The sequence below is a fragment of the Cyanistes caeruleus genome, chromosome 32 (assembly GCF_971803275.1).
Source record: "Cyanistes caeruleus chromosome 32, bCyaCae1.hap1.1, whole genome shotgun sequence".
NCBI lineage: Eukaryota > Metazoa > Chordata > Aves > Passeriformes > Paridae > Cyanistes > Cyanistes caeruleus.
Genome location: NC_141733.1, coordinates 406,338 through 428,525, shown reverse-complemented (window position 1 = coordinate 428,525; position 22,188 = coordinate 406,338). Strand labels below are relative to the sequence as shown.

At 66.2% G+C, this 22,188-nt stretch overlaps 3 protein-coding genes across 10 annotated transcripts; 2 read left to right on the top strand and 1 right to left on the bottom strand.

The window, feature by feature from the left end:
* Positions 1-1,801: 1,801 nt before the first annotated feature.
* On the bottom strand, positions 1,802-11,202 carry HNRNPA1 (heterogeneous nuclear ribonucleoprotein A1). 7 transcript variants are annotated; one of them, XM_086870423.1, is made up of 11 exons: positions 11,060-11,201; positions 9,825-9,941; positions 8,789-8,935; positions 7,727-7,937; positions 7,036-7,128; positions 6,837-6,956; positions 6,650-6,709; positions 6,308-6,487; positions 5,537-5,659; positions 4,256-4,318; positions 2,184-2,381 (listed from the first exon to the last, which is right to left on the bottom strand). In XM_086870423.1, exons 1-10 carry the CDS (start codon positions 11,072-11,074, stop codon positions 4,263-4,265), a joined length of 1,122 nt encoding a protein of 373 aa, XP_086726549.1. In that variant the 5' UTR covers positions 11,075-11,201; the 3' UTR covers positions 2,184-2,381; positions 4,256-4,262. The 7 variants fall into 7 exon arrangements, with proteins under 7 accessions (XP_086726548.1, XP_086726549.1, XP_086726550.1 ...); XM_086870424.1 differs by having other exon boundaries at positions 6,837-6,926; XM_086870422.1 differs by lacking the exon at positions 2,184-2,381 and adding an exon at positions 1,802-1,969 and having other exon boundaries at positions 6,308-6,709; positions 11,060-11,202.
* Positions 11,203-11,500: 298 nt separating this feature from the next.
* CBX5 (chromobox 5) lies at positions 11,501-16,251 on the top strand. Of its 2 annotated transcripts, none has more exons than XM_086870430.1 (5): positions 11,501-11,622; positions 13,976-14,127; positions 14,548-14,746; positions 15,295-15,392; positions 15,791-16,251. In XM_086870430.1, exons 2-5 carry the CDS (start codon positions 13,991-13,993, stop codon positions 15,939-15,941), a joined length of 585 nt encoding a protein of 194 aa, XP_086726556.1. In that variant the 5' UTR covers positions 11,501-11,622; positions 13,976-13,990; the 3' UTR covers positions 15,942-16,251. The 2 variants fall into 2 exon arrangements, with proteins under 2 accessions (XP_086726556.1, XP_086726555.1); XM_086870429.1 differs by lacking the exon at positions 11,501-11,622 and adding an exon at positions 11,691-11,822.
* Positions 16,252-17,024: 773 nt separating this feature from the next.
* SMUG1 (single-strand-selective monofunctional uracil-DNA glycosylase 1) lies at positions 17,025-20,032 on the top strand. The gene is made up of 3 exons (XM_086870446.1): positions 17,025-17,063; positions 17,454-17,862; positions 18,781-20,032. Exons 2-3 carry the CDS (start codon positions 17,464-17,466, stop codon positions 20,002-20,004), a joined length of 1,623 nt encoding a protein of 540 aa, XP_086726572.1. The 5' UTR covers positions 17,025-17,063; positions 17,454-17,463; the 3' UTR covers positions 20,005-20,032.
* Positions 20,033-22,188: the final 2,156 nt, after the last annotated feature.

Sequence of the window (22,188 nt, the reverse complement as noted above, 5' to 3'; positions counted from 1 at the left end):
CGCTTCCGGGAAGTGGGAGGGCAAATATTTCCCGCGCTTCCCTAGACGGTCGGTGATTGGAGAAGCCACCTGTCAATCACCTCTGCACCGCGCCCCCGGAAGCGGAATAGGCGGTGCAGTTACCATAGTGACCGGGGAAGCGGTGACATCACCCTTTTCCTGAGCCCCAGCTGTGATTGGCTGCCTCTGTTGAGCACGTGACCGGAAGCGATGTCCCTTTCTGCTGTTGGTCACGCCCACGTGGGCGGGGCCTCGCGTGACCTTTGGCCCCTGTGTGCCCCGCCCCTTTCCACAGACCACGCCTCCTTCTGCAGGCCACGCCCCTTTCGCCACGCCCCCTGGCGGCTCTTACCGCCCCCTAGCGGCCGCCGCTCACCCCGGGACCCCCCGAAAGCCCCACGGGACCCCCAAAGCCCCCCCTGGGTCCCCAAAAGCCCCACGGGACCCCCCAAATGTTCCCGTGGGACCCCTCCCCATCCCCGGGACCCCCCAAAACCCCTCCAGGGACCCCCGATGTGAACCCCCAATGTCCCCTGGGACCCCCCCCCCATTGTGTCCCCCCCCCCCACCCTCCAGGGCCTGGACCCCCTTTTCCCCCTCCCCTTTTTCCCCTCCCCTTTTTCCCCTCCCCTTTTTCCCCTCCCCTTTCCCATTTCCCTCCTTTTTCTCTTTTTTTCCTCCTTCCCCGCTCCCCTCCCGCCAGCCCCGCGTGGCGGCGGCGACAGCGGCGACAGGAGCTGTCCCTGTCCCCCAAGGCCACTGTCCCCCTGCCCGCCGAGGAGCTCCGGGCCACCCCGCGGCTCGCGGGGACAGCGGGGACAGCGCTGGGGACACTGCGAGGGGACCTGGAGCCAGCCAGGCGGCAGCTGCTGGGGACACTCGGGGACACGGGCGGTGTCACCCCCCAGGTGACACTCGAGGACAGCAATGGGACCCCCGAGAGCTTCGGGGCCTGGGGTGACACCCACGGCCCCCTGTGACACCTCGGGGACATCGCTGTCACCGCCAGCCCCGCCCGTGCACGACAAACCTGCGTCTGTGTCACCCTCTGCCACCCCGGGGTGACACATTCCTGTCACCTCCCCCCGCTGCTGTCCCCTCGGGGCTGTGTCACCTCCCTCAGCCGCATTCCTGCTGTCACCTGTGCTGGCCCTGTCCCCTCCAGGTGACACCCGGTGGCTTCGCTTCAGTCCCCAAATCGGTGTCCCCAACCCTCCTGTCCCCACTGTGTCCCCACTGTGTCCCCATGGTGTCCCTGTCCCCAGGGTGTCCCCATGGTGTCCCCAGGGTGTCCCCAGGGTGTCCCCACGGTGTCCCCAGGGTGTCCCCTGTCCCCAGGGTGTCCCCATGGTGTCCCCACGGTGTCCCGAGGGTGTCCCCAGGGTGTCCCCTGTCCCCAGGGTGTCCCCAGGGTGTCCCCACTGTGTCTCCAGGGTGTCCCCAGGGTGTCCCTGTCCCCACGGTGTCCCCACGGTGTCCCCAAGGTGTCCCCAGGGTGTCCCCAGGGTGTCCCCAGGGTGTCCCCACAGTGTCCCCAGGGTGTCCCCAGGGTGTCCCCAGGGTGTCTCCAGGGTGTCCCCAGGGTGTCCCCACGGTGTCCCCACTGTGTCCCCAGGGTGTCCCCAGGGTGTCCCCACGGTGTCCCCACTGTGTCCCCACGGTGTCCCCAAGGTGTCCCCAGGGTGTCCCTGTCCCCAGGGTGTCCCCACGGTGTCCCCACGGTGTTCCTGTCCCCAGGGTGTCCCCAGGGTGTCCCCAGGGTGTCCCTGTCCCCTCCCTGTCCCCACACACGGGACACAGGTACAAAAATACCCTTTTATTGAGGGCACCGGGGGGGTCCCGCGGGCGCTGGGGCGGGGCTGGGGGGAGGGGGGGGTGGCCCAGCCCTGGGCTGTCCCCAAATGTCCCCAAGTGTCCCCGTTGTCCCCCCGCTCACCTCCGCGGGCTCCTGTCCCGGGGCCGGCGGCTCCTACAAAAGGGAAGGTGGGAATTAGTGCGGGGGCTGGGACACCTGGGGGACACTTTGGGGACACTTTGGGGACACCCCGGGACACTCTGGGGATACCCAGGGTGACAACAGAGGCGGGGGCGGAGCCAGGCAGTGATTGACAGCTGAGGCGACCAATCGGGAGGAGAGCAGCCCCTCCCCCTCCTCTAAAATTGATCAAAATAATAAAAAATAATTTAAAAAAAAAACCCAAGAGACATTTATTGAGGGGGGGAGGGGTACAGGACACAGAATTCCGGCCGGGCTCTGCGGGGGGACCCGGGCACGGAAACCTCCCGGGGCTCCCCCCGGGGCTCCCCCCGCTCCCGCCCGGCTCCGGCTCCTGCGGGACAGACGGACACGATCGGCAGCGGCAGCGGGATCCGCGGCGGGGCTGCAACCGGAACCGGCAGCGTCAGCGGGAGCGGGACAGGGGCGGGAGCGGGATCAGGATTGGGATCGGGATTGGGACTGGAGCGGGATCGGGATTGGGATCAGGGCAGGATTGGGATCGGGATTGGAATCAGGGAAGGCTCAGGATTAGGATCGGGAAAGGATCGTGATCAGGATCAGGGCGGGATCGGGATCAGGGAAGGATCAGGGCAGGCTCAGGATTGGGATCAGGATCGGGCTCAGGATCAGGATCAGGATCGGGATCAGGATCAGGATCAGGCTCAGGATCAGGATCGGGATCAGGATCAGGATCGGGATCAGGATCAGGATTGGGAGGGATCAGGATCAGGATCGGGATCAGGATTGGGAACAGGAGCGGCTCCAGTGCTGGGGCCTCTGGGAGGGGCAGAGCCACAATCCCAGCCCCGATCCCAAATCCCTGCCCTGACCCCAAATCCCAGCCCCGATCCCAAATCCCTGCCCTGACCCCAAATCCCTGCTCTGATCCCTGCTCCCAATCCCAGCCTCGATCCCAATCCCAGCCCCGATCCAAATCCCTGCCTCGATCCCAATCCCTGCCCTGATCTCTGCCCTGTCCCCAGTCCCTGATCCTGATCCCTGCCTTCATCCCAAATCCCTGATCCCGATCCCAAATCCCTGCCCCAATCTCTGCCCTGATCCCAAATCCCTGCTCTGATCCCAATCCCTGCCCTGATCTCTGCCCTGTCCCCAGTCCCTGATCCCAATCCCTGCCTTCATCCCAAATCCCTGATCCCGATCCCAAATCCCTGATCCCGATCCCAAATCCCTGCCCTGATCCCTGCTCCCAATCCCTGCCCCGATCCAAATCCCAGCCCCGATCCCAATCCCAGCCCCGATCCCAATCCCTGCCCTGATCCCAAATCCCTGCTCTGATCCCAAATCCCAATCCCTGCCCCAATCCCTGCCCCGACCCCAACCCCGCTGGAATTCCCAGCTCCCCCCTCCCCCTCATTCCCACCCTTTTTCCTCCTTCCCCTGCTCTCTTCCCCCGCTTTTCCCTCACTTTTCCTCTTTATTTCCCTCAATCTTCTCTTCCCTTTCCCCCTTTTTCCCCAAACTCTCTCCATCCCTCAACCTTTTCCCAATTTTCCTCTTTCCTCCCAACCTTTCCCTCCCCACCCATTCCAACATTTCTATTTTCCCATTTCTCTCAATCCTCTCCCCATTTTTTCCGTTTTTTCCCCCATTTTTCTCTCCCTTTTCCCATATTTTCCCCACCTTTTTCCCATATTTTTTCTCTCCCTTTTCCCATAATTTTCCCCCCATTTTTCCACATTTTCCCCACCCTTTTCCCATATTTTTCTCCACCCATTTTCCCCGTTTTTCCCATATTTTTCCCCACCTTTTTCCGGTATTTTTCCTGCCCTTTTCCTGTATTTCCCCCTCCCTTTTTCCCATATTTTCCCCCTATTTTCCCATATTTCCTTCCCTCTTTTTCCCTGTTTTCTCCCCATTTTCCCCCATTTTTCTCTCCTTTTTCCCATATTTCCCCCCCCCCTTTTTCCCTGTTTTTCCCCCATTTTTCTCTCCCTTTTTCCCATATTTCCCCCCCCCTTTTTCCATATTTTTTCTCTCCCTTTTCCCATATTTTCCCCACCCTTTTCCCCCATTTTTCTCTCCTTTTTCCCATATTTCCCCCCCTTTTTCCCATATTTTCCCCCCCTTTTTCCCTGTTTTTCCCCCATTTTTCTCTCCCTTTTCCCATATTTTCCCCCCCCTTTTCCCATATTTTTTCTCTCCCTTTTCCCATATTTTCCCCCCCATTTTCCCCCCCTTTTTCCCATATTTCCCACCCCCTTTTTCCCTGTTTTTCCCCCCGTTTTCCCCCCTCACCTGCCCGTTAAAACCTCCTCCCTCCTCCGTAGCTGCCGCCGCCGCTGGAGCTGCCGTAGCCGCCTGCGGAACCGGGGACACCCGAAATTCGGGGAGGGGTCCCCAAAAGTGTCCCCAGACAGGACCCACCACCCCTGCCAGGCCGGTTTCGGGGCTCCCCAGGTGATTTTTGGGGCTCCCCGGGTGATTTTTGGGGATCCCCAGGTGATTTTTGGGGCTCCCCAGGTGATTTTGGGGTTCCCCAGATGATTTCTGTGGTCCCCAGGTGATTTTTAGGATCCTCCAGGGGGTTTTTAGGGTTCCCCAGATGATTCTGGGGTCCCACAGGTGGTTTTGGGGTCCCCCAGGTGATTTTAGGGTTCCCAGGTGGTTTTTAGGGGTCCCCCAGGTGGTTTTAGGGTCCCCCAGGTGATTTTAGGGTCCCCCAGGTGATTTTTAGGGATCCCCCAGGTGGTTTTGGGGCTCCCCAGGGGGTTTTGGGACTCCCAAGGGAGTTTTTGGAGTCCCCCAGGGGGTTTTAAGGTCCCCCAGATGGTTTTGGGGCTCTCCAGGGGGTTTTTAGGTTCCCCCAGGTGGTTTTAGGGTCCCCCAGGTGGTTTTTAGGGTCCCCCAGGTGGGTTTGGGGTCCCCCAGGTGGCTTTGGGGCTCCCCAGGCGGTTTTGGGGCTCCCCAGGGGGTTTTTAGGGTTCCCCAGGTGGTTTTAGGGTCCCCCAGATGGTTTTGGGGCTCCCCAGGGGGTTTTGGGGCTCCCCAGGTGAATTTTAAGGTCCCCCAGGGGGTTTTGGGGCTCCCCAGGTGGGTTTTGGGGTCCCCAGGGGGTTTTTAGGTTCCCCCAGGTGGTTTTAGGGTCCCCCAGATGGTTTTGGGGTCCCCCAGGTGGTTTTTAGGGTCCCCCAGGTGGGTTTGGGGTCCCCCAGGTGGGTTTGGGGTCCCCCAGGTGGTTTTGGGGCTCCCCAGGGGGTTTTTAGGGTTCCCCAGGTGGTTTTGGGGTCCCCCAGGTGGGTTTTGGGGTCCCCAGGGGTTTTGGGGCTCCCCAGGTGGTTTTTAGGGTCCCCCAGGTGGGTTTTGGGGTCCCCCAGGTGGGTTTTTGGAGTCCCCCAGGTGGATTTTAGGGTTCCCCAGATGGTTTTGGGGTCCCCCAGGGGGTTTTTGGGTCCCTCAGGTGGTTTTAGGGTCCCCCAGGTGGTTTTGGGGTCCCCCAGGTGGTTTTAGGGTTCCCCAGGTGGTTTTGGGGTCCCCCAGGTGGGTTTTGGGGTCCCCAGGGGGTTTTGGGGCACTCACCGCCGCCGTAGGGCCCCGAGCTGCGCCCCCCGAAGCTGCCGCCCTTCATGGGCCCGAAGCTCGAGGCCTGGCTGTTGTAGCTGCCAAAGTCGTTGTAGCTGCCCCCGCCCCCGAAATTGCTGCCTGGGGGGACAGGGGGGTCAGGGGGGTCAGAGGACAGGGGTCAGGGGGGTCAGGGGGGTCAGGGGGGTCAGGGGGGTCAGGGGGACACCCCCAGAGCTGGGGGGCACAGGGAGCACACAGGGGTACCCCACGATCGGGGGAATTGGGAGATTTGGAGTGGGAGATTTGGGAATTTGGGGTGGGAGATTTGGGGTGGGAGATTTGGGGTGGGGGATTTGGGGGGATTTGGGGTGTGGGATTTGGGGTGGGGGGTTTGGGAAATTTGGGGTGTGGGATCTGGGGGATTTGGGAGCTCTGGGAGGGAGGATCTGGGATCCCAAATGCTCTGGGATGGTTTAACCCAGAGCTCAGGGGGGCTTTAACTGCAATCCCAAAGGCCCTGGGAGATCCAGGATGGATTCCCTGAGATCCCAAAACCCCTGGGATGGATTCCCTGAGATCCCAAAGCCCCTGGAATGGATTGCCTGAGATCCCAGAGCCCCCAGGAGCTCCAGGATGGATTCCCTGAGATCCCAAAATCCCTGGGATGGATTCCCTGAGATCCCAGAGCCCCCACACAAGATCCAGGACATTTCCCCGAGCTCCCAAACCCCCCAGGCCGGCTCCCCAGACCCCCAGACCCCCCCTCAGCGCCCCGCTGGCTCCCACCTGTGCCCGCCTCGGCCAGTCCGTTACGCACGGCCAGCGCCGGTCCCCGCGCCGGCCGCCGGCCCCCGCTGCCGCCGCCGAAGCCGCCGCCGCCGTTGTTGTAGCCGTCGTAGGAGCCGCTGCCGCCGTAGCCCCGGTTGCCGCCGGAGTAGCCGGGGCCGCCGCCGCCGCCGCCGTAGCCTGCGGGGAGAAGAAGCGGGAGAGGGGGGTTTGAGGCGGCGGGGCCGTGGCGGGCGCGGAGGGGCCGGGCTCCGGCGGGCGCGGGCGGGCTCGGGCTGCGTCGCTGGCGGGGCCGGGCGTCCTGGCGGTGCCCCCGGGGGCTCGGGCCCGGCCTGGCCTTACCGTCAGCGCCAAATCCATTAAATCCGTCGCCGCCGTAGGCGCCGGCGCGGCCAAACCCACCTGGAAAGAACAAACCGCGCTGGGGCCCCGCCAGGGACGGGCGCCGGAGCCCGGGGGGAGCGCGGAGCGGCCGTGGGGAGGGGTCCCCTCCCCCGGGGGTTCCAGCCCGGCCGGCCCCGTCACTCACCACGGCCCCCGAAGTTGCCCCCGCGGCTGAAGTTGTCGCCGCCGCCGAAGCCGCCGCGGCCGCCGCCGAAGTTCCCGGAGCCGCTGCGGCCTAGGAGAGGGGGCGGGGGGGGGGCACAGCCTTTAGGCACAGCGCGGGTGGCACGGGCGGCGCGGGCGCGGCGGGGACGCGGCCGGGCGGGCGCGGGCCGGGCGCTCACCTCGCTGGCCGGCCGAGGCGCTGGCCATCTCCTGCTTGGACAGCGCCTTGCGCACCTCGCAGTTGTGCCCGTTCACCGTGTGGTACTTCTGGACTGCGGGGGGGACACGGCGCTGGCTCGGGACGGCGCTGCCACCGCGGGGCTGCCACCCGCTGTCCCCAAGCCACACTCCATCTGTCCCCAGACTGTCCCCAGACTGTCCCCACCCCATGCCCAGGCTCTCCCCACACTGTCCCCAGCCTATCACCCACCCCAGCTCATCCTCAATCTGTCCCCAGGCTGTCCCCACCCCATCCCCAGGCTGTCCCCAGGCTGTCCCCAGCCTGTCACCCACCCCAGCTCATCCCCAGGCTGTCCCCAGCCAGACTGTCACTGCCCCACCCTGTCCCAAATGTGTCCCCAGGCTGTGCCCAAGCCATCCTCGATCTGTCCCCACCCCATCCCCAGGTTCTCTTCTCCTCAGGCTGTCCCCAGGCTGTTCCCTGTCCCCAAACTGTCCCCAGCCTGTCACCCGCCCCAGCTCATCCCCACACTGTCCCCAAGCTGTCCCCAGGCTGTCCCCACACTGTCCCTGTCCCCAAGCTGTCCCCAGACTGTTCCCTGTCCCCAGGCTGTCCCCAGGCTGTCCCCAGGCTGTCCCCAGGCTGTCCCTGTCCCCACACTGTCCCCGTGCTGTCCCCGCAGCACTCACTGACGATTTTGTCGACCGAGTCGTGGTCGTCGAAGGTGACGAAGGCGAAGCCGCGCTTTTTGCCGCTGCCGCGGTCGGTCATGATCTCGATGACCTCGATCTTGCCGTACTGGCCGAAGTACTCGCGCAGGTGATGCTCCTCCGTGTCCTCCTTGATGCCGCCCACGAAGATCTTCTTCACCGTCAGGTGCGCGCCGGGCCGCTGCGAGTCCTGGGGACGGCAGCTGGAGCTGTCCCCGCGGCTGCCACCGGCGCTGGCCCTGTCCCCACTGTCCCCAGCACTGCCACCGGCGCTGGCCCTGTCCCCACTGTCCCCAGCACTGCCACCTGCGCTGGCCCTGTCCCCACTGTCCCCACTGTCCCCGCGGCTGCCACCTGCGCTGGCCCTGTCCCCACTGCTGCCACCGGTGCTGGCCCTGTCCCCACTGTCCCCAGCGCTGCCACCGGCGCTGGCCCTGTCCCCACTGCCACCCCTGTCCCCACTGCCACCCCTGTCCCCACTGCCACCCCTGTCCCTGTCCCCAGAGCCACCCCTGTCCCTGTCCCCAGAGCCACCCCTGTCCCCACTGCCACCCCTGTCCCCACTGCCACCCCTGTCCCTGTCCCCACTGCCACCACTGCTGCCACCTGCGCTGGCCCTGTCCCCATTGCCACCCCTGTCCCCAGAGCCACCCCTGTCCCTGTCCCCACTGCCATCACTCCTATCCCCAGGGCCACCGCTGTCCCCACTGTCCCTCTGTCCCCAATGCCACCACTGTCTGTCCCTGTCCCGTGTCCCCAGCAGGGATGTGGCTCCCCTTGTCCCCAGCCCTGGGCAGCCCATGCCAAAGCCAGGCCACCCTTGTCTGTGTCCCCAGTGTGTCCCCCCCAGTGTCCCCAACGTCCCCTCACCTCTCGGGACACGGCCCGTTTGGGCTCCACCACCCTGCCATGTCCCCCCAATGTCCCCAATGTCCCCAACGTCCCCTCACCTCTCGGGACACGGCCCGTTTGGGCTCCACCACCCTGCCATGTCCCCCCAGTGTGTCCCCAGTGTCCCCAATGTCCCCAACGTCCCCTCACCTCTCGGGACACGGCCCGTTTGGGCTCCACCACCCTGCCATCCACCTTGTGTGGCCGCGCGTTCATGGCGGCGTCCACCTCCTCCACCGAGGAGTAGGTGACGAACCCAAAGCCCCGCGAGCGCTTCGTGTTGGGGTCCCGCATCACCTGGGGACAGCGACAGCTTGGGGACAGCTCGGGGACAGGTCAGGGACAGGTCAGGGACACAGGGACAGGTCAGGGACAGGTCAGGGACACGGGGACAGGTCAGGGACAGGTCAGGGACACAGGGACAGGTCAGGGACAGGTCAGGGACATGGGAACAGGTCAGGGACAGGTCAGGGACATGGGAACAGGTCAGGGACAGCTCGGGGACAGGTCAGGGACACAGGGACAGGTCAGGGACACGGGAACACGTCAGGGACAGGTCAGGGCTGTGACAAACCCGAAGCCCCGCAAGCGCTTCGTGCCGGGGTCCCGCCATCACCTGGGGACAGCGTGGGGACGTGGGGAGGCCCAGGCAGGGGACACAGGTGAGGGGACACACACGCAGAGGTGACACGTGTCACACACAGGTGACACAGGTGACAGGACAGGCTGGTGGGAGGTGCCACAGGGGCTGGGCTGGGTTTGGGGGTCTCAGGGAAGGTTCTGGGATGCCAGGGTAAGATTTGGGGACACCAGGGACGGATTTGGGGACACCAGGGATGGATCTGGGGACACCAGGGATGGATTTGGGGACACCAGGGATGGTTTTGGTGTCCTGGGGATGGATTTGGGGTCCCAGGGACGGATCTGGGGTGCCAGGGGGAGCCCTGGGGATGCCAGGGATGAATTTGGTGTCCTGGGGATGAACTAGGGATCCTGGGGATGGATTTGGGGTCCCAGGGATGGATTTGGGGTCCCAGGGAGGGCCCTGAGGATGGATTTGGGGTCCCAGGGATGGATTTGGGGTCCCAGGCAGGGCCCTGAGGATGGATTTGGTGTCCCAGGGATGGATTTGGGGTCCCAGGGACAGATTTGGGGTGCCAGGGAGGGCTCTGGGGGCCCCTCTCACCACGCAGTCGGTGAGGGTGCCCCACTGCTCGAAGTGGCTGCGCAGGCTCTCGTCTGTGGTTTCGAAGCTCAGGCCGCCGATGAAAAGTTTCCGGAGCTGCTCCGGCTCCTTCGGGGACTGCGGGAAAAGGGGGCACGGCCAGAGGGGTCACGGGGGGCTGGGCACCCCCTGAGCCCCCCAAAATCCCTCCCGGGACCCCAAACTTCATCCCAGACCTTCCCCACAGCTCCCGATACCCCAATTCCCCCCTGGGAACCTCCCAGCCCCAGGGATGCCCCAAAACCCCAAATTTCACCCCAGGACCCCTCTGGGGTTCCAGGGAGGTCCTGACACCACAAATCCCCCCTGGGAACCCCCAGCCCCAACCTGAGGGGGTGCCCAGTCCCCCGAGGAGCCCCCCACCCCCAACCTGAGACCCTGAAACCCCCAGACCCTGAAAGGACCCAGAGACCCCACCCTGGGCCCCAAAACCACCCCCTCAGCTCCTCCATCCCAAATTTTTAGGGCCAGCTGATGCTTCAGCATCCTCAGCTCCCATCTGGGGGAGGCCACCAGACCCTCGACCCCCCCTCCAGTCCCCACTTCCAGGACCCCCCACCCAAATTTCTCCACCTCCCAGGCCCCCAAATCTCTCCCCCAGCCCCTGTTTTGGGGTCCTACCACTCCCCTAACCCCCCAAACCCCTAACTTTGACCTCCCCAACCCTAAATTCCGACTCCCCCACCCCCCCAAAAACCCCCAGCCCCTTATTTTAACCTTCCCAACCCCCACAAACTAAACCCAACCCTAAAACTCGTCCTCCCCCACCCCCCAAAACCCCCAACCTTTATTTTCCAGCCCCCGCACCCCTAATTTTGAACCCCCCCAAGTCAAAATTCCCCCTCCCCTCCCGTTATTTTGAAGGACCCCCCCCCCCATCCCGGGTGACACAAAGGACGCGCACGTGGCCGCGGGCGCGCGCGCGGGGCGGGGGGAGCGGGGGGGTCGCGCATGCGCCTGAGGGGGGATGGGGAGGGGAGGGGGGGGCTCTGTGTGTGAACCCCCCCCCCACAATGGCGCCTGCGCGGGTGAGGGGAGGGGGGGGCGCGGCGCGCAGGCGCAGTGAGGACCCGCGGCCCGCCAGGCGGCGGCGGGGGCGGCGCGGGGAGGGGGGGGGGGGAACGGAACGATGAAAAAAAAAAATAACCAAAAAAAAATAACGCGCGGGAATCGGTGAGGGGGAAGCGAGCGCTGACCTCGGCCTTGGCCATGGCGGCGGCGCGGGGCGGGCCGGGCGGTGGCGGCAGCGCGCGATGCTCCCTCTGCGAGGGCCGACACGGAAAGGGGCCGAGCGATGAGAGCGCCGCCGCCTCACCCCGCCGCCCCCGCCGCCCTCACGGCCCCCGCGCCGCCTCCCATTGGTTGACGCCGCCCGGCGCCGCCGTCTCATTGGCGCGCCTGATGAGCTCCGCCCGCACTGCCGCCGCTGATTGGCTGCCTGCGGGAACGTCCCGCCCCCGAGCCGCGCTGATTCGCTAGAACCGCTGGTGCCACGCCCCGCACTGCTTTTCCCGCTCCGGCCCGGAGACTCCCCGGCGCGCCGCTGATTGGCTGGCGCAGCGGAGGGCCCGCCCCCCGCTCGGCGCTCATTGGCTGAGCGCGCGGTGGGACGGTCCCCATTGGCGGGCGCGGCCGTCGCTCAGCGCGGGCCGCCGGCGGGCCCAGCGCAGCTCGACGAGCGCGGCGCGGCGGGCGCAGAGCGGGGCGGCGGCGACTCCCGGCGGCGGCGAGGAGGGGCCGCCCGCCCGCCGGCCCCAAGGTGCGCCCCGAGCAGCGCATGCGCCAATCGCGGCGGGCTTTGGGGAGGGGGGAAAGGCGGGCGGACGCATGCGCGGAGCGCGGCCGCCGGCGCCTGCGCGCTGCGGGCGGTTTTGGCGGGCGGAGCGCGGAGCGCCGGCAGCTCGGAGGGGCGGCCAAACCGCGGCGAACGGGCCCGCGCCGGAGCCGCTCTCCGCGCAGGTAGCGCCGGCGGCGGGCGGCGGATGAATGGGCGGCAGCGCGGGGGCGGGTCCGCCGCTGTGACGGGCAGGCGCGCTCGCCAATGGCGGCGGGCGGTAGGCGGGGCTTCGCGGGGAGTGGCGGGCGCGGTATTTAGTAGCCGCGAACGGGAGGCGGGGCGCGGCGGCGACTGACAGGCGCGCTGACCAATAGCGGCGGGGCATAGGCGGGGCGGCGCTTGGAGTGACGGTTTCGCCGTCCAATTGCGGCGCGGCTGGGCTGTGGCGAGCGGCGGGGCGCCCAGCCAATCAGCGCGCGGGCGCGCGGCGGCTTTGACCAATCGCAGGTCTCGGCGGGCTTCTGGCCCCGCCTCCAGGTCCGGCTGCCGGGCCCCCCGGCCGCGCTTTGAACCCAAAACTGCGGGTTTTTTTTACCTCAAAACTGCGGCTTTTGCCCTCAAACCGCCGCGTTTCGCCTCAAACCGGCGCTCTCCCGCCTCGAGCCGCCGGCATCTCCCTCACAACTGCGGTTTTTAGCCGTGGAAAGGGCGCTCTTGGCCTGAGAGCGGCGCGTTCCCTTTGTTCCCTCAGGATTCCCGGGCGCGGGATCCGGGACGCCCCGGGGGCTCCGGCCGGGCCCTTCCCTTCCCAAAGCCGCCTTTTCCCACCCAAAGCGGCGCCTCTTCCCTCAGGAATCCACCGCAAAGCTCCCGCTTCCCTCCCAAAGGCCGCGCCGGGAAATCCCGCCGGGAATCCGGCAGGAAATTCCAGCCGGGAGCGAGGAATTCCCGGCTTCCCTCACGGGGGCCGAGGGCTGCGTTTAAAAGAAAGAAATCCGCTAAAATCGAGGCTTAAGGGAGGGGAAAAAAAAATCCGAATTGTTTTTTTTTTTTAAACATGTTCTTTTTTTTTTTTTCCCCCGTTTTTAAGGGGTTTAGCCCAGATTCCATTTCCCCGTTTCCAAATCCCCCCTCAGTTTTAAGGGATTTATCCCAAATTCCGTTTCGCTCTGCCTAAATTCTCAGAGGTTTTTAGCCCCAAATTGCGTTTCTTTGTGCCTAAATCCCCGCCGGTTTTTGGGGGTCCCAAAATGACCCGAAATCCTTCTTTGGGGTCCCAAATGACCCCAAATCCCTCCTTGGGGTCCCAAATGACCCCAAATCCCTCCTTGGGGTCCCAAATGACCCCAAACCCCACCCTGAGCTGTCCCCTGTCCCTGCTGGGTGACAACGCCGTGTCCCCAGAGCGGTGGCTGCGCTGTGGGCAGGAGGAACCCCCTGTGTGACATTCCCTGGGCCACGGTGACAATCCCTGCCCCACGGTGACAATCCCTGTCCCCTGTCCCACAGTGACAATCCCTGCCCCACGGTGACAATCCCTGTCCCTGCCCCACGGTGACATCCCCTGTCCCACGGTGACATCCCCTGTCCCACGGTGACATCCCCTGTCCCACGGTGACATTCCCTAATCCCTGTCCCACGGTGACATCCCCTGTCCCTGTCCCCAGAGCGGTGGCTGCGCTATGGGCAGGAGGAACCCCCTGTGTGACAATCCCTGTCCCATGGTGACAATCCCAGTCCCACGGTGACATTCCCTGTCCCCTGTCCCTGCCCCACGGTGACAATCCCAGTCCCACAGTGACAATCCCTGCCCCACGGTGACATCCCCTGTCCCATGGTGACAATCCCAGTCCCACAGTGACATTCCCTGTCCCTGTCCCACGGTGACAATCCCTGCCCCACGGTGACATCCCCTGTCCCCTGTCGCTGTCCCCAGAGCGGTGGCTGCGCTATGGGCAGGAGGAGCCGGCGGGCAGTTCCCAGTCCCACGGTGACAATCCCAGCCCCACGGTGACATCCCCTGTCCCCTGTCCCTGTCCCCAGAGCGGTGGCTGCGCTATGGGCAGGAGGAACCCCCTGTGTGACATTCCCTGCCCCTTGGTGACAATCCCTGTCGCTGTCCCCAGAGCGGTGGCTGCGCTGTGGGCAGGAAGAACCCCCTGTGTGACATTCCCTGCCCCTTGGTGACAATCCCTGTCGCTGTCCCCAGAGCGGTGGCTGCGCTATGGGCAGGAGGAGCCGGCGGGCAGTTCCCAGTCCCACGGTGACAATCCCAGTCCCACGGTGACAATCCCTGCCCCACGGTGACATCCCCTGTCCCTGTCGCTGTCCCCAGAGCGGTGGCTGCGCTATGGGCAGGAGGAGCCGGCGGGCAGCCGACAGCTCGTCCTCGGGGGAGGAGGAGGAGTATGTGGTGGAGAAGGTTCTGGATCGGCGCGTGGTGAGGGGCCAGGCCGAGTACCTGCTCAAGTGGAAGGGCTTCTCCGAGTGAGTGACACTGGGGACAGCGCGGTGGCACCAGGGACAGGGACGGGGGATGGGGACAGGGACATGGCTCCTGGGGACAGGGACAGGGGATGGGGACAGGGACACGGCTCCTGGGGACAGGGACAGGGGACAGGGACACGGCTCCTGAGAGCTGGCACTGGGGATCCAGCTGTGTGACAGGGGACACAGGGACATGGGGACATTGCTTGGACCCTGTGGGGACCCTGCTCAGTGACAGAGGACACCACAGTGACCCTGAGGTGACCCTGGGGTGCCATGGGGACACTGCAGGGACCCTCCTCTGTGACAAGGTGACCCCAGGATGTGACAGGACCCACGGCTCCACGGCTGGGGGGTGTCCCTGGCTGTCCCCTGGATGTCCCCCGGTGTCCCCTGGTGTCCCCTGACCGTGTCCCACAGGGAGCACAACACGTGGGAGCCCGAGAAGAACCTGGACTGTCCCGAGCTGATCTCGCAGTTCCTGCGCAAGGACCGCAGGATGAGGGACATGAGGGACATGAGGGACAGTGACGGGACACGGCCCCGGGAGCGCCCCGAGGGCGCCAAGCGCAAGGGACTGCCCGGGAACGAGGATGGGCGCGCCAAGAAGAAGAGGGAGGTGAGAGGGGACACCTGGGGACAGGGACACGGGGACACCGGGAGGGGACAGGGACACGGGGACACAGGGAGGGGACAGGGACATGGGGAGGGGACAGGGACACAGGGATGGGACAGGGACACGGGGATGGGGACACTGGGAGGGGATTGGGACACCTGGAGACATCAGGAGGGGACAGAGACAAGGGGATGGGGACACAGGGATGGAGACAGGGACACCGGGGGGGGACAGGGACACCAGGATGGGGACACAGGGACACAGGGATGGGGACAGGGACACCGGGGGGGACAGGGACACCAGGACAGGGGTGGGAATCCAGGGATGGGGACAGGGCCATGGAGAGGGGACAGGAATGGACACCCAGGGTTGGGGACAGTGACACCTCTCCGCAGGGACAGGAGTCCTGCAGCGGCCACCAGGGAGGGGACAGTGCCACCACGCTGGGACTGGCACCGTCCCCAGCCCAGAGCTGCACCCTGTCCCCTCTCCCTCCCAAAATCCCGGGGTTTTTTCCCCAAACAATTCCCTTTGTCCCCAAAACCTCGCAGAGCAACGACATCGCCCGCGGCTTCGAGCGGGGGCTGGAGCCCGAGAAGATCATCGGGGCCACCGACTCCTGCGGGGACCTCATGTTCCTCATGAAGTGGTGAGGCCACCAGCAGTGTCCCCAGAGTCCCCTCAGCCCCCCAGCTTGTGTCCCCCAGTTTGTGTCCCCAGTTTCTCTCCCCAGTTTGTGTCCCCAGTTTAACCCCTGTCCCCAGTTTGTCCCCAGTTTGTGTCCCCAGTTTGTGTCCCCAGTTTGTGTCCCCAGTTTAACCCCTGTCCCCAGTTTGTCCCCAGTTTGTGTCCCCAGTTTCTCTCCCCAGTTTGTGTCCCCAGTTTAACCCCTGTCCCCAGTTTGTCCCCAGTTTGTCCCCAGTTTGTGTCCCCAGTTTGTCCCCAGTTTAACCCCTGTCCCCAGTTTGTCCCCAGTTTGTGTCCCCAGTTTGTCCCCAGTTTAACCCCTGTCCCCCCCTGTCCCCCCTTTTCCCGGTGCCCCCCCAGGAAGGACACGGACGAGGCCGACCTGGTGCTGGCCAAGGAGGCCAACCTCAAGTGTCCCCAAATTGTCATCGCGTTCTACGAGGAGCGGCTGACGTGGCACGCGTACCCCGAGGACGGTGACAGCAAGGAGCGGGACCCCCCCCGCAGCTGAACCCCCCCCCTGTACATAGCCCCCCCTCCGTGGAGACCCCCGGGACTGTCCCCTGTCCCCCCCAGTGTCCCCAGGGGGCAGGGCTGGGGTGACGCTCCCCTGGGGGTGTCCCCAGCCTGTCCCCACCCCTCACCCCCCCCCCCGGGCAGATTTCGGGGGGTGGCCCCGGGTTTTGGTGTTTTTTAAGGTCGGTGTTTTTAGCCGGGGCCGCCCCCCCGGGGTGTCCCCGTGTCCCCTCTGTCCCCTCCCCGTGTTGTCCCCAAGGCCCCTCCCCCCGGATTTGCTGCCAATAAACGGTCACTTTTCAGGAGCCGCTGCTCGCTGGGGGCTGGGGACCCCCGCTGTCCCCTCGGTGTCCCCCCGTGTCCCCCCGTGTCCCCTCGGTGTCCCCTCGGTGTCCCCAGCATGTCCTGGTGTCCCCCCGGTCACCTCGGCGGTGCCACCCTCTGGGGACAGCGCAGGGACAGAGGGGACCTGGGGACACCTGGATGACTTGGGGGGGCTTGGGGACACCTCAGTGACAGGGGGAGGGGGCTTGGGGACACTTGGGTGACACAGGGAGGGGGCTTGGGGACACTTGGGTGACACAGGGAGGGGGTTGGGGACAACCTGGCTACTGGAGGGGGATTGTTGGGGACATCTGGGTGACGCGTGAGGGGTTGGGGACCCTCGGGTGACACCCAAGGGGGAGTTGGGACACTCGGGTGACACCGGGGGGGGTTGGGGACCCTCGCGGTCCCCCCGCGCTCCCTCCCGGCCCCGCCAGGGGGCGCCCTCGCGCCACCGGCGCTCCGCGCGCCGCCCCCCCCACCGTGGGAAAAAGGGGCGTGGCTCAAGCAGGCCCCGCCCCCTCCGGTGAGCCCCCGCCGCCCCCGCTCCCCCCCTCCCCGTGTCCCCCACGCGCGTTCGGGACCCGGGGGGGGCTCGGGGGGCGGCGGGGGGAGGGGAAGGGGGGGTTTGGGGGGGTTTTGGGGGACGTTTTCCCGCCGCAAAGCACGATGGGAAACTCCGCGCGCAGACAAAGGAGCGGGCCCCGCCCCCTCCCCGGCCCGCGCGCGGGGCACGCCGGGAAGGGGCCGCGCGCGCAGGGGGCGGGGCTTGGCGGGACCGGCGCGTGCTCAGGTGGGCTCGCGGCGGCGGTCGTGACGTCACCGGGGGGGTCCGTGTGACGTCACGGGGGGGAACCACCGGGGTGAGGAAGTGAGGGGACCCTGGGGGGGGTGGGGGGGGGGGGGAGAAGGGGACACGTGGGGGGGGGGGCTCTGAACGGGCGGTCGGGGGGGGGGGGGGTCGCTTTGTCCCCTCCTGTCCCCCCTGTCCCCCCCCGGGGCTGCCCTGTCCCCCCCGTGTCCCCTCTGTCACCGCCGCGGTCCCTCTGTCCCCCCCCGTGTCCCCCCGTGTCCCCCCCGTGTCCCCCCCTTTCCCCCCCCCGCTGTCCCCCCCGTGTCCCCCCGTGTCCCCCCCGTGTCCCCCCGTGTCCCCGCGGCCAGCGCGTCCCCGCTGTCCCCGCAGGCGATGGGGGATGGAGCGGGAGGAGGAGGAGGAGGAGGAGGCTGAGGAAGGCCCGGGGGCCGAGGATGAGGAAGGACGCGGGGCTGAAGGAGGCGGCGGGGCGGCCGGGGCCGGCGGTGACGATGAGGATGACGAGGATGATGATGAGGAAGATGATGATGAGGATGAAGATGATGAGGATGAGGAGGGTGATGAAGGCCTGGCCGGCCGGTTCCTGGCGCTGGAGCGGGCGCTGTCGGAGCAGCTGCGGGCGCTGCCGCCGCCGGGGCCGCCGGTGGCCGCCGTGTACGCCCCGCTCGAGTACGCGTGGGAGCCGCACCGGAGCTTCGTGCGCCGCTACCTGCGCACCCCAAAAGCCGTGCTCTTCCTCGGCATGAACCCCGGGCCCTTCGGCATGGGCCAGACCGGGGTCAGCACCGCCGCGCGGGGAAACTGAGGCACCGGAGGGCTCGGGGGGTGCTCACGGGGGAGGGAAACTGAGGCACGGGGAGGTTCGGGGGGTGTTCTGGGGGTCCCGGGGGGAAGTAGAGGAGGGAAACTGAGGCACGGGGAGGTTCGGGGGGTGTTCTGGGGGTCCCGGGGGGAAGTAGAGGAGGGAAACTGAGGCACGGGGAGGTTGGGGGGGGTCCCCAGGGGGTGCCATAGGAAAGCAGAGGAGGGAAACACTGGGGGTGGGACGGGGGTCGCTCTGGGTGGGGGTCCCTGGGGATGGGTGGGGTCACGGGGTGGGGTGGGGCTCCCCGGGTGTGTCGGGGTCCCCCTGGGCGGGATGGGGTCACTCTGGGTGGGGTCCCAGGGTGTGTGGGGGTCACTCTGGGTGGGGTCCCTGAGTGTCTCGGGGTCCCCCCGGGTGTCTCGGGGTCACTCTGGTTGGGATGGGGTCGCTCTGGATGGGGGTCCCTGGGTGGGGTGGGGGTCCCTGGGTGTCTCGGGGTCCCCCTGGGTGTCTCGGGGTCGCTCTGGGTGGGGGTCCCTGGGTGGGGTGGGGGTTCCTGGGTGTCTCGGGGCCCCTCTGGGTGGGATGGGGTCGCTCTGGATGGGGGTCCCTGGGTGGGGTGGGGGTCCCCGGGTGTCTCGGGGTCCCCGGGTGTCTCGGGGTCGCTCTGGGTGGGGGTCCCTGGGTGGGGTGGGGGTTCCTGGGTGTCTCGGGGTCCCCCTGGGTGTCTCGGGGTCGCTCTGGGTGGGGGTCCCTGGGTGGGGTGGGGGTTCCTGGGTGTCTCGGGGTCCCTCTGGGTGTCTCGGGGTCCCTCTGGGTGGGGGTCCCCCGGGTGTCTCGGGTCCCCCCGGGTGCCCCCCCCCGCTCTGACGCCCCCTCCCCGCGCCGCAGGTTCCGTTCGGGGAGGCGCGGCTGGTGCGGGAGTGGCTGCGGGTGTCGGGCCGGGTGCTGAAGCCCCCCCAGGAGCACCCCAAGCGCCCGGTGCTGGGGCTGCGCTGCCCGCGGGCCGAGCTCAGCGGCTCCCGCTTCTGGGGGCTGATCCGGAGCCTGTGCCCGGACCCGCGCTCCTTCTTCCGCCACTGCTTCGTGCACAACCTCTGCCCCCTCCTCTTCCTCGCCGCCTCCGGCCGCAACGTGACCCCCCCGGAGCTGCGGCCGCCGCAGCGGGAGCGGCTCCTGGCGACCTGCGGCTCGGCGCTGGTGGCCACCGTGCGGGCCCTGGGCGTGCGGCTGGTGCTGGCCCTGGGCCGGGTGGCGGAGCTGCGGGCGCGCCGGGCGCTGCGGGCAGCGGGGCTGGCCGTGCCCGTGCGGGGCATCCCGCACCCGTCCCCCCGCAACCCCCGCGCCAACCGCGGCTGGGAGAGCCAGGCCCGGGAGAGGCTGCGGGAGCTCGGGGTGCTGCGGCTGCTGGGGGTGGGCGAGGGGGGAGAGCCCGGGGGGGAGCTGGAGTGGTTGGGTCAGGCGGGGGATGGCGAGGAGGGAGTCCTGCCTCAGTTTCCCCGCTCGGGAATGGATGGACAGCGGGTTGGTGGGTCCCTGCCTCAGTTTCCCTGCTCGGGAACTCCGGGGGTGGAGGTTGGGGACTCCCTGCCTCAGTTTCCCCGCTCACAAACTCCGGGGGTGGAGGTTGGTGGGTCCCTGCCTCAGTTTCCCCGCTCGGGAGTGGATGGACAGCGGGTTGGTGGGTCCCTGCCTCAGTTTCCCCGCTCAGAAACTCGGAGGATGGAAGTCGGGGGGTCCCTGCCTCAGTTTCCCCGCTCGGGAGCGGAGGGACAGGGGATTGATGGGTCCCTGCCTCAGTTTCCCCGCTCAGGACGGGATTTAGGGCAGCACTACAGGGCCGAGGAGGGGCCCAGGCTCCGAATTCCCCAGTTGGGGACGGGGGGGATGGAGGTCGGGGGGTCCCTGCCTCAGTTTCCCCGCTCAGAAACTCGGGGGGTGGAGGTCGGGGGGCCCCTGCCTCAGTTTCCCCGCTGGGAACAGGATTTAGGGCAACACTACAAGGCCGAGGGTGGATCCCTGCCTCAGTTTCCCCACTCGGGAGCCGGGGGGCAGGAGGCTGATGGGGCCGTGCCTCAGTTTCCCCACTCGGGAGGGGCTTTAGGGTTTCTTTAGGGGGCGGGGGGGAGGGGATCCTGCCTCAGTTTCCCCACACGGGGATGGTGCTCAAGGGGCGGGGGGGGGGGGGGGGTCGTGCCTCAGTTTCCCCTGAGGAAGGAGGGGGGGAGGGGTCACGTGTCGCTGCCTCGCGGCGTTTCCTGTGGAATTCTGCAATAAAAAACGGCGAAATTGGTAAAAAACCCAAGGAAAGAGGCGCGGGGGGGGGCGGGAACCGGGCCGGGCCGAACCGGGGGTCCCGGAACCGAACCGGGGGTCCCGGGGCTGTACCGGGGGTCCCGGGGCCGAACCGGGCCGGGCTGTACCGGGGATCTCTGGGCCGAACCGGGCCGGGCTGTACCGGGGGTCCCGGGGCCGAACCGGGGGTCCCGGGGCCGAACCGGGGGTCCCTGGGCCGAACCGGGGGTCCCGGGGCCGAACCGGGGGTCCCGGGGCCGCTGGGCGGGCGCGGCTCTGCGGGCAGGAACCGCCAGAGGGAGACAGAGCCCCGGGACCGGGACTGAACCGGGACCGGGACTGAACCGGGACCGGGATTGGAACCGGGACTGGGACAGGAACCGGGACCGGGACAGGAACCGGGACCGGGACTGAACCGGGACCGGGATTGGAACCGGGACTGGGACAGGAACCGGGACCGGGACAGGAACCGGGACCGGGACTGAACCGGGACCGGGATTGGAACCGGGACCGGAACTGAACCGGGACTGGGACTGGGACCGAGACTGAACCGGGACCGGGACCGGGATTGGAACCTGGACCGAGAGTGGAACCGGAACTGAACCGGGACCGGGACCGGGATTGGAACCGGGACCGGGATTGGAACCGGGACCGGGATTGGAACCGGGACTGGGACTGGGACCGGCGCCGGGACCGCTCCATTCCCGGTACCGCCCCCGGTACAGCCCGAGAAGGATTTGGGATCCCCGGGATTGGGATTTGGGGTTTGGGATCCTCGGGATTTGGGTTTGGGATCCCCGGGTTTGGGGTTTGGGATTTGGGATCTCTGGGGTTTGGGATTCCGGGATTTGGGGTCTCTGGGGTCTCAGGACTGAGCGTTCCCCGCTCCCACCCCAATCCCGAAGGATTCCCGAGGGTTTCCCTCTCCCCGGAGCGGATTTGGGGGGGATTTTCTCTCCGGGAATTCCGCGCTGGGAGCCGCAGGATCGGTCCCTCCTTTCCCGGGATTTCCCCGCGGGGCTGATTTATCCCCGGGATTGATCTCTCCGATAATCCCAGAATGATCGGGTTATTAATTAATCTTATTAATTAATCTATATTAATAATATATTAATCTTTATTGGATCCTTTCCTTTTTTTACGGCTCCTTTTTCCTCTCCCTCCCCCGGGCGGAATTCCCGATCTTCCAGCCGGGGAAAAAGGGGGAGGAATAAAAAGAAACCAAGAAATAAATTGGAATTCCCGGGATGTTTCTGGGCTGAAATCCAGGAATTTCGGGAAGGAAAAGGATCCCGAGGGGGAGAAATCCCAAAATTCCTTCCCGGGATGGGGACGGGGATGGGACCGACCCCTTTTCCTCCCCTTTCTCCTTCCCTCCTCTTTATTTTCCCCTTTTCCACCTTTTTTTTTCCCCTTTCCCACCCTTTTTCCCCCCATTTTTCCAAATTTTTTCCCCCCGTTTTCCCAGAAAAACACATCCCTTTTCCACCCAATTTTTCCCCTTTTTTCCCCATTTTTTCCCCGTTTTTTCCCCATTTCCCCCTCATTTTCCCCTCCATTTTTTCCCCAATTTTTCCCCATTTTCCCCCAATTTTTCCCCATTCTTTCCCTATTTCTTCCCCATTTCCCCCCATTTTTCCCCAATTTTTCCCCCTTTCCCCCCCAATTTTTTCCCCATTTTTCCCGAATTTTTCCCCCCAATTTTTCCCCATTTTCCCCCAATTTTTCCCCATTCTTTCCCTATTTTTTCCCCTTTTTCCCCCCCATTTTTCCCCATTTTCCCCCCTCTTTTCCCCAATTTCCCCCCTTTTTTCCCAGGAAAACGCCCCCTCCCCCCATCGCGACCTCCGCGACCCCCAGCCCGCCCCTCCCCCAGCCCGATTTTATGGAAAACGCCTGGAATTCTTTCCCGGCGGCCTCGCCTCCCATCTGCCCGCGCCCCGCCGAGCCCAAATCCCGGGATTTGATGGATTTTTCCAGGGAAGCGGCGCCCGCCGGGGGCAG

Excerpts from the sequence above, each read along its gene's own strand:
- HNRNPA1 (XM_086870422.1), bottom strand. Across the intron at positions 6,957-7,035 it reads CGCCTCGGCCGGCCAGCGAG|GCTGTGCCCCCCCCCCGCCC; the intron begins GTGAGCGCCCGG and ends CTGTGCCTAAAG. Across the intron at positions 5,660-6,307 it reads ACTGGCCGAGGCGGGCACAG|GCAGCAATTTCGGGGGCGGG; the intron begins GTGGGAGCCAGC and ends CTGTCCCCCCAG.
- CBX5 (XM_086870429.1), top strand. The coding sequence starts at position 11,691 with ATGCGCGGAGCGCGGCCGCCGGCGCCTGCGCGCTGCGGGCGGTTTTGG. Across the intron at positions 11,823-13,975 it reads CGGAGCCGCTCTCCGCGCAG|AGCGGTGGCTGCGCTATGGG; the intron begins GTAGCGCCGGCG and ends CGCTGTCCCCAG. Across the intron at positions 15,393-15,790 it reads CTCATGTTCCTCATGAAGTG|GAAGGACACGGACGAGGCCG; the intron begins GTGAGGCCACCA and ends GTGCCCCCCCAG.
- SMUG1 (XM_086870446.1), top strand. The coding sequence starts at position 17,464 with ATGGAGCGGGAGGAGGAGGAGGAGGAGGAGGCTGAGGAAGGCCCGGGG. Across the intron at positions 17,863-18,780 it reads TCGGCATGGGCCAGACCGGG|GTTCCGTTCGGGGAGGCGCG; the intron begins GTCAGCACCGCC and ends CCCGCGCCGCAG.